At 42.0% G+C, this 16,820-nt stretch overlaps 1 protein-coding gene across 2 annotated transcripts in view; it reads right to left on the bottom strand.

Annotated features, from left to right (window-relative positions):
- AATF (apoptosis antagonizing transcription factor) overlaps positions 1-16,820 on the bottom strand; it is a 104,690-nt gene that overhangs the window by 86,184 nt on the left and 1,686 nt on the right. The window contains exons 3-4 of one of the 2 annotated variants that reach the window (XM_081218202.1): positions 14,208-14,633; positions 13,613-13,750 (exon numbers count right to left, since the gene is read on the bottom strand). In XM_081218202.1, coding sequence (XP_081074328.1) covers positions 13,613-13,750; positions 14,208-14,633 — 564 coding nt within the window. The remainder of the gene's footprint in view (positions 1-13,612; positions 13,751-14,207; positions 14,634-16,820) is intronic. The other variant, XM_081218203.1, reaches the window with a different exon arrangement.

Genomic DNA, 16,820 nt, shown 5'->3' with positions numbered 1-16,820 from the left:
CAAACTGCATGATTCCATTTATAGAAAACTCTAGAAAATGCAAACTAATCTACAGTGACAGAGAGTAGATTAGCGGTTGCCGAGGAATGGGGAGGGACAGAAAGAGAGATTACAAAGAGGCTGAGGAACTTCTGGGGATGAGGAATGTGTGAACCGTCTTGACTGTGGGGATGGTTTCTCGGGTATACACAGAGGTCAAACTGTACAGATGCTGCTGACAGGTGAAGTAGGACAAGGACTGAGAACTGACCATTTAACTCAGCAACATGGTGGTCACCTGTGACCCTGAGGAGGAGCAGTTTTGGTGGAGCAAGAGGGATACAGGCTTGACTGGATCACGTTCATGACAGAACAAGAGAAAGGGGCTCAAGACAGTGAGTACAGACAACTCTTTCCAGGGATGCTGTTTACAGGGTTAGGGTTACAGAAATGGGACCTATATGCAGTTTACTGTATGTCAATTATAGCTCAATAAACCAGGTTTTTTTGGGGTTTTTTTGCGGTACGCGGGCCTCTCACTGTTGTGGCCTCTCCCATTGCGGAGCACGGGCTCCGGACGCGCAGGCTCAGCGGCCATGGCTCACGGGCCCGGCCGCTCCGCGGCATGTGGGATCTTCCCGGACCGGGGCACGAACCCGTGTCCCCTGCATCGGCAGGCAGACTCTCAACCACTGTGCCACCAGGGAAGCCCCAGTTTTTTTTTTTTAAGCAGATGGACAAATAACTGTGACTTAGCAAACCTGAGCTAGTTGACCTTGGTGCTGGCAGTGAAGAAAAAGAAGCAATCCCCTCACGGTCCACAAATACAACCCCAGAAGCTTCAAGAACTAGCAGTGCCAGGCACCTCTAGGAGAGTAGAGGAAGGTAGGGCTACAAACAGTCAATACACCTCTTTACTCAGGCAGACGTTTAGAGGTTTATCCCTTGAAGAGAGTTAAACACAGGGTCTCTGGACAGGGGGACACCAGACACAGTTGAGGCAAGGGCATAATTCTCGAAACGGGGAATAAGCAGAAGTTCACAGATTGAATGCTGAGACCCCCAGCCTACCCACCTCCTACAATGCTGGCAGCCAGACAGGAGATTAGAAGTTCTCTAGCAACTAAGATCCCATAAAGAGCAAAGATCTAAAAATACTGACATGCGGGTTTCCCCACATGGCCCAGATAGATCACTTTACAATGGAAACCACAGACAAAGAGCCTCATCCAAACATACAAAGCTGCTAATCAGCTTTTGAGTACCCACTCTTGAAAGTCACCAGTGGACAAAAGATCACCAAATATTTGAAGAAAACATCTAACATATTACATCCAGGTTAAAACAAAAGAAAAGAAAGCAGCTTGGAGGAAACAGACTACTCAGGAAGAACTCTTAATGCTATGTGTATATATATATATATATATATATATATATACACACACACACACACACACACACACACACACACACACACACACACACACCAGGTATATCCCCAGAGAAATAAAATGTATGACAAGAAATAAAAATACTTAACAGATGAGAAAATAAAGCTGAGGAAATGTCTTAGGAAGTGGGCGGGGGGGTGGAGAGAAAAGAAAAAAAAAAGACAGAGAGAAAGAACTGGAAAACTGAAGAGAAAAAAAAAGAAAATCAGAGGAAAAGTCTAACACTAAATGATAGGCCTTGCAGAAAAAGAAGAGAAAACAGAGGGAAGAAAAATCACTAACAAAATTTCCAAGGGCTGAAAGATACGAGTCTCCAGCCTGAAAAGGCCTGCAGGCACTCTGCACAATGATGAAACACATCCACAACAAGGTGCAGCATCATGAAATTCCAGAATTCTTTGGACAAAGAATTCAAAACAGGGAGGAAAAAACTGTAAGATCAGGGATCAGAATGGCTTCTGACTCACCAACAGCAACTTTGGAAGGTGGAAGGCAAAGGAATATTCTATAGACTTCTATACACAGTCAGTGAGTCAATCAATTGTGATGATAGAGTAAAGGTACTTTCAGACTGTCATCAAGGTCTAAAAAAGTTTCCCTCTCATGCATCCTTCCTCAGCAAGCTATTAGAGGGTGTGCTTCACCAAAATAAGGGAATAAGCCAAGAAAGATCCTGACAAGGAGATCCACACAAGTGGGAAGTGAAGGTAATCCCTAGGATGGTGGTGTAGGGAGATCCCAGCATGATAGCCGGGCACCGGAGAAGGGTAACAGTCCAGATTAGAGCAGGTCAAAAGGTTCTGGGAGATGGGGCTTCCCTGGTGGCACAGTGGTTAAGAATCTGCCTGCCAAGGCAGGGGACATAGGTTCGAGCCCTGGTCTGGGAAGATCTCACATGCCGCGGAGCAACTAAGCCCGTGTGCCACAACTACTGAAGCCCACGCACCTAGAGCCCGTGCTCCGCAACAAGAGAAGCCACCGCAATGCGAAGCCCGTGCACCGCAACAAAGAGTAGCCCCCGCTCACCGCAACTAGAGAAAGCCCACGCACAGCAACGAAGACCCAACTCAGCCATAAATAAATAAATTTTTTTTAAAAAAAGGTTCTGGGAGAGACTTCTTTAGGAAGGTAAGCTGGCAGAAGAGCTGATGCAACTGATTATCTTGAGGGGAGATTTAGACAACACGAGAAAAGTTCAGGCTTGAATTACAGCATAGAAAACAAAATAAACAAAAAAGTAACAGTTATTAACTCTAGAAAACAAAATGATGTGTGGGAAAGGAAAAATAATCACGGCATATATATTACACTGCTCAGCTGTGAACAGTGTTTACACAGACATAATAATGTAAACACTGACTACTGATCTAACCAAATTACAATACAACCAGGAAGGGACAGAAAGTGTGCGTTGAGTGTAGTAGGAACAAGGGCTAAATCCGCATTTTCATAATGAAGAGTCAATAAATAACGCCTAAAACTGAAAAATCTAGTAGAAATGAAACATGTCAATTAGAGATATGGAGATAAATTCATGAATTCAAAAAATAATAATAATAATTTAAAATATAATTGTTGCTTTAGGAGAGTGGGTTATGTACGGCAAGGTAGTGGAGTGTACAGTCAGCAGACATTAGTTTTCATAACAAGCTCTGTAGAATTATTTGACTCTTTAAATTGTATACATGTTTAAACTTGGATAAAAATGTAAAAGAGAGGAAAAAAGTCCAGAGTAAACAGAAAAGCTGGTGGAGATAGGAATACTTCTAAGAACTAAAGTGAATATAAAACAAAAGCAAAAGAACTTTAAATGTACATAATATACTCTAAGTATATTAATTATATAGAAAAGGAACACTCAGAAAACAAAAGATCTTTTAGAGATTAAAAATATGATTGCGGGCTTCCCTGGTGGCGCAGTGGTTGGGAGTCCGCCTGCCGATGCAGGGGACATGGGTTCGTGCCCCGGTCCGGGAAGATCCCGCATGCCGCGGAGCGGCTGGGCCCGTGAGCCATGGCCGCTGAGCCTGCGCGTCCGGAGCCTGTGCTCCGCAACAGGAGAGGCCGCGGCAGTGAGAGGCCCGCGTACCGCAAAAAAAAAAAAAAAAAAAAAAAGAACTAGGAAATCAAACTCAAAATTTTTCTGAACACAGACACAGTAAACCACAGAAAGATGGAACGTGTCAGAGAAAAAACAACGCTAATCCAGTTTAATACCTAAAAGAGAGCAAAGATGATGGAGGGAAGCAAATTAGCAAAGAAATATGAGAAGAGATTTTCCCAAAACTGAAAGACCACACAATCTTCAGATTAAAAGGGCCCAGTAAGTACTCAATAAAATGAATAATAAAGGACCCATACCTAGACATAGCTTCGGGCAATTTCAGAAAACCAAGAATAAACAGAAGATCCCAAACATTTCCAGAGAACAAAAACAAGTCACCTACAAAGGAATGAGACTCAAACCAGCAACCACCTTCTCTTGGACAACATCTGGATGAGAGAAGACAATAGGGCATGTGGAAGGCTGAACAATGGTCCCCGAAGACGCCCACATGCCATTCTAATCCCCAGAACCTGTGAATACGTTACTTTACAAGGCAAAAGGACTTCCTCGCAGGTGTGATTAAGTTAAGGATCTGCAATGGGGAGAGGATCCTGAGTTAGCCAGGTGGGCCCAATGTAAACAGGAAGTCCTTACCAGAGAGAGGCGATAGGGTCAGTCAGAAAAGGAACACTTGGTGTGATGGGATTGCTGGTTTTGAAGAGGGAAAAGAGCCATGAGCCAAGGAATGCAGGCAGCCTCAAGAAGCTGGAAAAAGCAAGGAAACAGACGCTCCCCCAGAGTCTCTGGAAGGAGCACAGCCCTGCTGACCACCTGGGTTTTAGGATTTCTAGCCTCCAGAACTGTGAGACAATAAAGTTCTGCTGTTTTAAGCCACTAAGTCTGTGGTAATTTGTTGTAGTAACAATAGGAAACTGGGACTTCCCTGGAGGTCCAGTGGGTAGGACTCCAAAGCTCCCAATGCAGGGGACCCGGGTTCAATCCCTGGTTGGGGAACTAGATCCCGCATGCATGCCGCAACTAACAGTTTGCATGCCACAGCTAAAGATCCCGCATGCTGCAACTAAGACCCAGTGCAGCCAAAATAAATAAATAATTAATTAAATATTAAAACCAAAAAACAATAGGAAACTTATACAGGGCAGTACTTTCAAGTTCTGAGCGAAAGTAATTTTCAACCCAGAAATTTATACCCAATCCATGAAGAATATATTGCTATCAATGACAAATGACGCAGAGCATTTTTAAATCTGCAAAAAATCAGATCATTTACTCCCCATCCATGTTTGGCACCAAACTGACAAACCGAGATACAGGAAGAGCCAGAACACAGCTCCACCCTAGAAGAGCAAGGAAAGGAAGTCCCAGGAGGACCCAGTGCGCTAGACCCAGGAGAACAACCCACTCAAACTGGGAGAATGTAAGAGGAGAGACCGCATGATCTAAAGTTTGGGGGAAGAAGGATTGAGATGATAAAACTGAGCTATCAGGGGAAAAAAAGAAAATCTAGAGACCTAGGAAAAAAATGATATAATAGATAAACAGTCTAAATGTGAAGCAAAAAACAAAAACAAAAAAAGAAAAAGAAAAAAACACAAAAATAAAAAGAAGAAAAAAACAAATGTGAAGCAAACTAAAATACAGCACGGTTTTAAGCAACTGATGGAGGGTTATAAAAAATCTACTTGAACCAGGAACTAGGCACTTGTACTGAACTAGGAACATACTCCTACAGACAGGCCTCTGAACACACGGGGAAGAAAAAGTCATTTTCCAGTCCCTCCCTGCCCTGGTATTATACCCTTATTTACATGATAAGAACACATTGTAAATGCAGTTGACTGGTTTTCAATTCCCAGGGTCAACATATGGATAGAGCACGGGAATCTTGGTTGCAGTTGCAGGGCAGAATGTAAAAATGTAGTGGAAGAAGAATGGAATGACTACCTCGTACCTTTTCCTCCAAATTTCTACCACCTCCTTCCTTACTCCTCATTCGCAATGTATGACCTTGGTTTCTTTCTATTTCAAAGAAAATAGAACGAGCAAAAGAGAATTTTCAGAGACTCCTACCTATCTGTGTCTACTCATATACTGTCTTCCCACCTGTCACCACGATTAAACTGTCCCCACTATCAAAGGCCACCATTCTCTAAGGATGTCCTAGTCCCATCTCACATACCTCCTCAAGGACATTGCTACAGATATCCCCCCCCATCATCATCAATTTCCCTTCTGCTGCATCATTCTTATCAACATACAAACATGCTGTTATTGCTCCCATCTCAAAAACAAAACACTTCTCTCGACTCCACATCCTTCGCCATCTAACCTCCTATTTCTCTGCTCTCCTCTAAAGTAACATTCCTAGAAAGAGTTGTCTATACTCACTACCTCAGATCCACTTTTTCCCGTCCTCTCACAAACCCATCCCAGTCAAGCCTGCATCCCTCCCACCCCACCAAAACTGCTCATCAAGGTAGAGGATGGCCACCATGTTGCTAAATGAAATGGTCACTACTCAGTCTTCGTCTTAACCTGTCAGTAGCATTCTCATCTTTCATACCAGAGGATAAAGAAATCAAGAAATAGAGATCTAAACAAATTATTTAAAATTATAAAAGGAAAACGAAATAAAATGAGACTGAAAGTAAGGCAAAGGACTGTTGTCTTCCTGAATGCTTCTGTGCTATTTATCATATTCATGTATAATTTTAATAAAGTGATTTAAGGATAAGTGTTAAGACACAAATAACAATAATAGAGTAGCATCTTTTTGCAGTGGTCAGGTTCTAAAGTCTGAGCATAAAGCAAAAATCAAGTTCTCACAAAACTGCTTTAAAAATCCCAAAAATTGGGCTTCCCTGGTGGCGCAGTGGTTGAGAGTCCGCCTGCCGATGCAGGGGACACGGGTTCGTGCCCCTATCCCGGAAGATCCCACATGCCGCGCAGCGGCTGGGCCCGCGAGCCATGGCCGTGGAGCCTGTGTGTCCGGAGCCTGTGCTCCGCAACGGGAGAGGCCACAGCAGTGAGAGGCCCGCGTACAGAAAAAAAAAAAAAAAAAAAAAAAAAAAAAATCCCAAAAATTGCCCAGAAAGTACAGCACCACAGTCTCTGTGCAAGTTCAACATGGTCAGTTTCTCCCCTCAAACACTACAGCCGCTTCGTCGATTAAACACAAGATGATTACGTTTGGGGACCGTGCTGGACAGAGACTGCAGGCTGTAACTGCAACCACTAGATTCGCAGTCTGTCTGACGAGATGCTCACTGGAGAGGTACCCGGAACAAAGAATAACTATGGCAGCCACAGATTCCACCTGCCACCCATGCTTACTCCAGGGCGTGAGCACGCTGAAAAAGACGGCAGGCAGAATCACCGGCACTACTTACGCTGTCTCTCTCTCCCTCTTTTTCTTTTGGCCAGGCATATATGGTTAAAGGTGAGGTCATAAAATGTCCATATAAAGAGACTCCAACATACACTGATGTGTACGGCTTCACTGTGAATCCAGTGGATAGGGCAATTCTACTACCTATGTTACTACTACTATGACGACGATGATGATGACTATTACTTACTACTAGTACTACCTAGTACTACTACTGCCTACTACTAGTACTACTACAAGTCCGGGTTGCTTCCTTATTTAACTCATCACAATTAAAGATGGTTTCAGGCCTGAAGACAACCTTAATTCCTAAGAAACCCAAAACAATAAAACAAATGTTCTGATGAGATTGGCTGCAGTAGTTTTCGAGCTTCCACAGCTCTGTGAGCCATCTAGGGCTCATCTTTTCAGAGTGGGTGAAAGAATCTGACACTCTCCTCCTGGGTCCCCCACTCGGTTGCTTTGGAAAAGCACTTGTTCTGTTGACCCCACTTTACTTTCTACATAGTATAAATGCCTAATTAACCACGTTGGACAAATTAGGTAGTAGCTCAATATGGACCAAAAGTCCTCCTACATAGAACTCATTCTCTAAGAAACAGACCACAAACATAGCATAGATTTCAAAGCTAAGTCAAGAGGTATTATGTAAATATCAAACAGAAAGTTATCAAGAAATGATTGTCTTCATTTCTCACCTACAGTTTAGGAAAAATAAGAGGATCAATAATACTCTGTGGTGGCACGAGTCCAGGAAAACAACTGTTACAGATGAGAATTAAATGGTTATAATTCTTCTAAGGGCCAACTTGGCAGTATCTTCCAAAGGCTTAAAAAAGAAACAAAAGTACAATCCCTTTGTCCCAGCAATCGAATTTCCAGGAATGTAGATCTGTGCTGTCCAAGTCAGTATCCACTAGTCACATGTGGCTACTGAGGACTTGAAATGTGGTTAGCCCAAATCGAGATGAACTAAATGTAGAATACACTCTGGATTTCAAAGACTTGACATGAAAAAATATACGTAAGATATCTCATTAGTATTTAAATATTGACTATATGTTAAACTTATAATATTTGTTATATACTGCATTAAGTAAAATATGTTACAAAAATTAATTTTACCTGTTTCTTACAATTTTCTAAAAATTTGATTACTAGGAAATTTAAAATTCGTATGTGACTTGAACCATATTTATATTGGACAGTGCTACTTTTAGGCAAAATGCTCGAATATGTATGTACAAGAGTGTTTATCAAAGCATGCTTTATAAAAGTGAAAGGCTGAAATAAACCTGAGTATCCATCAATACAGATTGGCTAAATAAACTGCAGTAAATCAATAAAATGGAATATTCTGTAGCCACTGAAAATGCTGATGTACATCTAAATATACTGACATGAAATATGTTAAGTAGAAAAAAATAAGCTTACAAAATAGTACATATGTGTAAGATTCCATGTTTGTTTAAAAAAGTGTGTGTATGTATATGTGTAAACACAGAAAAAGGTCTGAAAGGATATTCATCAAAATGACAACTGTCGGTTACCTCTGGGTAGTAAGATTACAGGTAATTCTTATTTTCTTCTTTATGCTCTTATGTATTTTCTGAATTTCTGAAGTAGGCATGACATGATTTTATTATTAGAGCAGTAAAACTATTTTAAAAAATAGTAGCCATCAGCTGAAACAAAAAGATCAATCTTCCTCACACCATCTTGGCTAGATGAAGTCTACAGTAATAAGAGTCCTTAATCCTACACAATGCTACACTTGGAGAAGCTTGCAAGTGCCTTCGTCCCAAGCAATACTTAAACCTATCCCAAGTAATTACGAATATTCCAGGGTTCTACAGATCATTTGTGAGAACTCGGTCATGAACCCACGAAGCATTAATCGAGCTAACACTGAAATAGATGTTCATGGATGTGTCACCTAAGGCAACTAAGTAATTAACAAAGGGGGAAATTTCGCTGACAATATTGGTTGCCTATGGGATAGGGGACTGGGTGGCAGGGGTACGGGGTGGGAAGGAGGATTTCCTCTACAGAGTCATTAGCATCTTTTGAATTTTGAGCCATGTGAATACACTGCCTACTTAAAAATAAATAAAATTTAAAAAACAAAACAGGAACATTATCTATCAAGATTCCGATTGCCATGACTTACTCAAAATTTTAAAAGTTGTTCTTTAAGGTGTCTATTAGTGCTGTGGTCAAATTGGCATTAAAATTTTTAGTCTCTTCAAGTCAAAATAGTTGAGGGGCTGGGGGAAGGGCCACAGAGGGATGAGAGGGTGAACTGCAACTAGAAGTGGGAAGATGGGGGGCGGGCACCAACAAAACGTAACTTCTTAATAGTGGAATTTGTGTTTATACTCTAAAGCAAGTAAAAAAGCTCGACACTTCCTCTATATTTATATTACATTATACTGTGTTCTTGGGGGGGTTTTGCTTATAGGAAATATCAAAATGTCAACCATTGTTTCTATTAAAGGTCTTTAATGATATTGCATTTTAGACCTATAATGAAACATGGTGCTCACTGCAATCTGTACTGCATCTCATTAAATACATTAATAACATGCATTTCACTAAAAGGTCAACTTATGATGGCTGAAGTTTGGCTTTCCTTTAATCATTTCATTTAAAGCTATAGAGCAAACTCTGAAAAGACAATAGAGAGCACCTGTTACAGGAATGCTCCCTCAATTCCCCCTCCATTCAAACCAGTTATGCTTATTAAGAAATCACTGTTAGTGTTTTTGTGTGGGATGATATTGTGATTTTTTTTTAAATGCTTTTCTCTTAGAGATCCATGCTGATTTACTGATAAAATGATAGCATGTCTGGTGTTTGCTTCAAAATAAAGCAGAAGTGGGGGTGAGTTAGTATAAGTAGATGAAATAAGATACACCGTGACTTGATAAGTGTCCAGCTGGTAAAGATATATGGGTTCACTATACAATTCTCTCTACTTTTATATAGGTTTGATATATTCCATAATGAAAAGTTTTAAACAACTCATGCTGAGGTTTCCTTAAATAACATGCCTTTTTCCTTATACATTGCTGCTACCAACATAAAAGAACTGCCTCCTAATGCTATAAAAGTTTTTAAAAGAAAATCAGAGAGGAAAAAGCTAACCTCTTTAGAGGAATGGTTTTGTGCATGGAAAATCCCTTAATTTTGCTAAGGTTACTTCATGACTTACCACTTATGCAACTACTGAAATATCAAAAAATGCCTCTGAAATTATTTCACATCGAGAGGCATAATCACCAACATTTCGTATCAGGGTGATTTGGGGACTAAGTGCGTTGGGGAAGAAATGAGATATCTGTTTAGTTTCTGAAAAGTAGAGTTTAAGGTGCTTAGGGTACAAAGGCATGCTGCTCGGGACTTGACTGTGGCTGAAATACAGCTGCAAGTCTGCTCTGTTCTAGAGGCTACTGTTAGGACTATGAGAATAAACGACAGAGCCAAGGAGAGAATATGCCAAGAAAACACAGCCTGAGAACAGGATCTTAAATGCAGTGAAACGGACACTGAGAGGATAAAAGAGGAGTCGGAAAAGCAGGAGAACCCACACATCACGTGCAGTAGCACCAAACCCTAAGGGAAACATTCCAAGGAAAGGCTGAGAGCTTCACGGTGGCAGCAGCTGGGTCTGGCAATAAGGAAATGTCTGGGCGCCTTCTCACGGTCATAGAGGCCGAAGCTGAACCGTATTACAGTAGAACCTAACACTACTGGGCTTCCCTGGTGGCGCCGTGGTTGAGAATCCGCCTGCCGATGCAGAGGACATGGGTGCAAGCCTTGGTCCGGGAAGATCCCACAAGCCGCGGAGCAGCTAAGCCCGTGCGCCACAACGACTGAGCCTGCGCTCTAGAGCCCGCGAGCCACAACTGCTGAGCCCGCGTGCCACAACTACTGAAGCTCACATGCCTAGAGCCCATGCTCCGCAACGAGAAGCCTGCGCACCACAACGAAGAGTGGCCCCCGCTCAACACAACTAGAGAAAGCCCGCGCACAGCAATGAAGACCCAATGCAGCCAAAAGTCAACAAATAAATTTATTAAAAATAATAATAATAAAAGAATATAACACTACCCATTTTCCAGAACAAATGGTTAATTTAAATTACATAGGGAATCTGAACACTAACAAAAAGTCAAAAAACACTAGAGACAGTGGGGACAATGGTTAGTTACAGCGACGACCGTGATTCACGGGGCTGACCGCTGCCAGATGCCTCTTTCCGCAGAAGAGAACACATGTTCGTAACATTTGCGGTGTGCAGTGTGCCAGACACTGTGCTAATGCTTTATATCGATTACGTCTTTTAATCTTCACAATCATATTATCCCCATCTTACTGTGAAGTTAAGTAACTTGCTCCAGGTCACTCAGCTAATCCACTGCTGAGATGGAATCTAAACCCAGGCAGTCTGACCTTACTGTAAGACCAACCAAACTGAAAAGAGATTTAATTAAAGAAATGAAGTTCCAGTGTTTGTTCTGGGGTCAGTACACATTCAGCCTATGTTCCACACCAGCTGTATAACAGAGCATAAATTGTTCACCCACAGTAACGTAACCAAGAAGTTTTTCTTAAACTCTGCTCACCAAGATAGGGAAATACACAACATATTATATCATATTGTCATAAAGGTAGAAACAAGAATTAGCTACCCTTCAGATGCATAGAAATTCTGGTAATCAGAAAACGCTCCTAGATAACTAATAAGGATCTACTGTATAGCACAGGGAACTCTACTCAATACTCAATTCCACAATGGCCTATGTGGGAAAAGAATCTAAAAAAGAGTGGATATATGTATAACCGATTCACTTTGCTGTACACCTGAAACTAACACAACATTGTAAATGAACTATACTCCAATAAAAATTTCAAAAAAAAGAAAACTCTCCACCCTCCCACCTGAGAATATGTGAGACCAAATAAACAGTCCTTTCTTCTCCCTCCTCCGCTGCAACCCATCTCGTCAGATTAGGAGACATCTGTCAGATTAACTGGAATTCATCAACCAGGCAAAGAGGCAATTGGTTAAGTACAAAAAGAGGTCGGGGAATTCCCTGGCGGTCCAGTGGTCAAGGCACGGCGCTCCCAATGCAGGAGACGTGGGTTCAATCCCTGGTGGGGGAACTAAGATCCCACATGCCACATGGCACGGTCAAAAAAATAAAATAAAATAGTTTTTTTTTAAGTGTTTAAAATGCTCAGAACTGTTGCAAAATAAAAGTTAAATAACATTAAAACAGCTAAAGAAACCGAACTGTATCCAAGAGTAAGAATGTGTCCCTTATACTGAGCACTGATAAACCGTTAAAATATCTACATTTTGAGATGAATCCCCAAAAAAGAGGGGACAGGGTTGGCTCAAACAAGAAGAGTAATGAGTAACAACATGGAAAAGGCCTTATTGTGAAACATTTAAGACATTTAATCTAGGTCTCATTCCAAAGGCATACCGGAAATCAGGGCACTAGGGCGTTAAAAATAACAGAGGTGTGCTCCAAAAATCTCAAAAACGCTGAAAACCACCAAGCTATCATTTATTTGAGGGAGGAAGCAGCAGGGAAGAGCTGGAGGAGGGGCTACAAAAGACTGACGCTCACAGTACCTGCAGGGTTCCTGACTTCAAGTGTGTCAAGACACACAATCTAAAGACTGGCCCTCGGGAAGTAATTCCTAATTAAACCAAGTAGTCCCCACCAAGAAAGGTTCACACAATTCCTTACCCTAGAAATCCTACTCATTTATCTTAAATGGTTTAAGGTGATTCTACCAAGAGGCAGACGCCAAATCAGACTGATGTCCTCCTCAGGCCCCTTCTCATGCTAACTCCATGATATTATAAAAACAAGTTTGAAAGAGCAAATGACAACACTAAGTCTCAGCGTGCAAGCAAGGGATGGAGATTCCAGCCTCTGTGCGCTCACCCCGCATCTCTCTCCTCGGCCCCAGTCCTCTGGGCACCCAGGAGGCAGCGTGGTGCAGAAGGCAGCCCCTAGATTATAAGGCAGAAAAGCTGGAGGAGGCTGTCTCTGCCATGCATGATCGAGCTTTGTAACTTTGGGCAACTCATTCTCTTTGGGCTTTGGCTCTCTGCTCTGTAAAATGAGGGAGCTGGGAGCCAAATAATTGCTAAATTCCTTTGCTCTTCTAAAATTCTTGGACTTTACAGCCCAGCAATTCTCTTTCACAACTTTTTCCTCCCTCTGCGGTCACCATCCTTCATCACCCTCTGTAACCCAAAGGGAGACAGGAGTAAGGTCATCTCAGCATTTTGTTCCAGAAACCACCCGACAAAGAAAGGCATCCTTTAAGCACATGATATACAAGTTAAGGGAACTGAGGTTAGTCATTCACTGTCTCCCTTTCGTTCTATGCCAGTGGTTTTTCCCTGAGCACTAAAGCAGTAGCTCAGAAAGCCAAGAGGAAGGGGAGGGAAAAGTGAGAGCAGGGCTGGAAAAAAGAGGAACAGACATGACTCAAGCACCCAACCTGTTTCGATCAAAGTTGCCTTCATTTGATAAGAGGGTTATACTGCTATTTTTTTAAGTTAAAAATCACCATTTTATACCATATTATGACTAAAGCCAAGTCTTCTCAACTCTGTCGTGCTGTGAATACAATCCCAGTATATCCCAGTGAACCCCAGTGGTTTTAAGCATCACAATATGGGATAAGTATTCTTACTGTTTTTCAAGGCGCTGGCAAATTCTGGGCCACCTTTGTCCTTGAAAATGGGGAAAACATCTGGTTGAGGAAGCTGATTGGTGGTCAGCAGAGCTTTTTGTAGCTTTATCCTTCCTTCCAAGAGCTGGTCCCACAGTGCTGAGAAAGAAAAAAGAATTCCATTCCTCAGTTAATAAAATCTTCCTGGGGCAGGGAGAGAGGGAGGGACTGGAAATCAAAGCAGTCCCTCAGCAGCACGGCTTTATCAGCTTCATGCCATGGAAACACTCTATTTATTACAGGAAATAAATCCGGTGTCTGGACGCAAACTGACTTGCTACATGAGAGAGAGAATGCTACAGACCAACGAGAGGAGACAACGCCCTTCTCTTCAACCTTCCACAGCTGCCAGAAGTACTAGAGCAGAACCAGCAAAGCAGCTGAGTGAAGCAATAGCAGGCCAAGCACAGGGGAACGGTGCTTTGGGCCTCTAGGTAAGTGGGGCACGTCACCAACTAATTGGAAGGACACAGGTGAGAGCAAACAGCCACAAACAAACAAAAAGGAGATCCAATGTGGACACTCAAAACAAGCAAACGGCAAGCCGTGTACAAACCTATCTGGTTCTTCACAGCTTGGCCTTTCTCCACTTCCTCGGAAACTCTGACCTCGGAGAAGGTCATCACCAGCCCGTCGTCCTCACTGGTCCTGTCTGCAGCCTTGTCTTCCTCACTCTCACCTTCACAGTCTTCCTCACCATCCCCTTCCTCCAGACCACTCTCCTGCTCTTCGTCTTCCTCCTCCGCACTGCTACCGAGGTCATCCGTCCCCTCAGTAAACTTTTCAAAGTCACTGATGCTCTGGACACTGACGCCCGACGCCTCCCTGGAGTGGCTTCTGCTCCTCTGTTTCCAGGCCAGGCTACTGACACCATCGCCACACTCCTGTTCCTCAGCACTCATGGCATCCTCACTGGATTCCTCCAGGCCCAGACCCTCCGCATCTCCATCTCCAGACCCTTCCTCATCAGATATTTCTTTATCTAAACAAGGGAGGGAAGAAGGAAAAAAAGAAAAAAAAGTTACCTTAAAACAAATACTAGGCCATGTCTTTCATTTTAACTAAAGGATCATGACATCTATCCAAAAAAAAAAAGTATTACTGTTTTCAATGCAACTCAACCAACATTTATTACACATCTACTATCTCTAAAATGCTAAGGGAGAAACAAAAATGAATAAAACATGGGTCCTATGGGATTTCCCTGGCGGTCCAGTGGTTAAGACTCCGCGCTTCCAATGGAGGGGGCTCGGGTTCGATCCCTGGTTGGGGAACTAAGACCCTGCGTGCCACACGGCGTGGCCAAAAAAAAATAAACGAACAAACAAACAAAAAACCAAAAAACATGGGTCCTATCCTACTGAACGGCTCTAGTGGGAAAGACAGACCCATAAAAACTATAATACAGAGAAGAACTAAAAGCACTTTGACAAAGTTTTGGTAATCAAGAGGAGGAAGAGATTTTAACTGTGGAGCAAGTGAATTTAAGCAAGGTTATAAGGAAAAGGCAGCCTTTGATCTGGACCTTGAAAAATGGTCAGATTTCATCTGGTGTAAGGGAATTACTGGTTTTCCCAAACCTGCATCTGACAAAATAGAGTTTATCACTAACTGTCCCAAATGCACAATCTCTGACACCCTAGTGATGCCTATTAAACACTTATTAAGCACCTATTATGAACCAGCCATGGATGAAAACTAGAGACTGACAAACAGAATGTAATATCTGTGGGGACGGGTTCACAGTCTGCTAGGAGTGGTAGATATGCATAACCAATAACTACATTACAATATCATTAGTACAGTGTATACAGAAGGGTGAGAGATGGCTTCATGTAAAGGACACATTATAGTTTTACTTATTAAGCATAAGTAACAGGTCATCAGACAGAGAAGACGGAAGGAAAGGAAAAGCAGCAGATGCAAAGGTCCAGCACACAAAAGTGCACTGGGGTACAGAATGTTGGGATATGAGCCCAGAGAGTTGCTCAGGGACCAAATCAGGAGGGGTCTTGTCTTCCACGGGAAGGAGTCTGAACTTGATCCTTCAGTAAATGGAATATTAGTTTTGGCTCCTGATTTTACTTATGCTTGGGGTATCCTGACACTTACAAGTCTTTAATGATTATCCAACCTCTTCCATGGTAGAACACAGGAAGCATAATCATACAGGGACCTGTTACCAACAACTTTCTTCATAAAATAAAGATTTTTATGAAAACATGATGTCATAAGTACTTCTTTAAGTAAAAATATATAAACTCAAGACAGAGAAGGCTGTCAAAAACAAATATACAGAAACTAAGTGCCAAATAGTAAAGAGAAATAATCCTTTAAGTTCTTTAAATGTATGCCATTTCTCAGATAAAGAAATATTCACAGAGTAGTAGTTTGAAGTATAGATCTTAGAGTCAGACTGCCTTATTTGAGTTCCAGCCTGCACTTACTAGATATATGACCTTGAGCAAGTTACTTAACCAATGTGCCCCTCAATTTCCTTATCTGTAAAATGGGGATAAACAGTCCCAACCTCACAGGGCTGTTGGGAGGATTAAATGAGATAATACATGTAATGATATGGTGGTAACATTTTCTGAGGACTTACTATGTACCAGGCTCTTAGAATTTAAAGGACTTACCACAGTGCCTGACACATGGTGAGAGCTCAATAAACATTATACTGGTCCCAGGACTGGTCTGTTTATCATTCTCTAAGCAAAGAATATGAAATGACCTTATCATCTGGGAGCCCCAAGGACTGTATCAGGGACTAAACCATGGATATCACAACATGAGTGACTGTTTCTTTTATATTATCTGTAGATTCTCAACACGGTCCCTCTGACCTCTCTAAAGGAAAACAAATAGCATCCACTCAATAATCACCATATCCCGCCCCCTTCTTCCACTCTGAGAAACTCACAACCTTTAAAACTATAAGCTCACATCCTCCTAACTGTTGGAGGGAACAGGGAAGGATTATGAAATTTTTACATTGGCAAAAGATGAGTGTCACAAATTAATATTATCCAGTGACTCGATGCAAGACTTGACAAACCAAAGGAAAAGGGTCAAAATCCATGAGTAGCATGCTCATCAGACACAATGCTTTTTCAACACATAGCCCTCTCCAAAATCCAAATATGCAAGGCCTTTTCTCTCACTCCAT

The sequence above is a fragment of the Mesoplodon bidens genome, assembly GCF_964165515.1.
Source record: "Mesoplodon bidens genome assembly, chromosome: 19".
In the NCBI taxonomy this organism is placed as follows: Eukaryota; Metazoa; Chordata; class Mammalia; order Artiodactyla; family Ziphiidae; genus Mesoplodon; species Mesoplodon bidens.
Note: the sequence above shows the minus strand (reverse complement) of the source record. Positions and strands in the feature narration are given on the sequence as shown.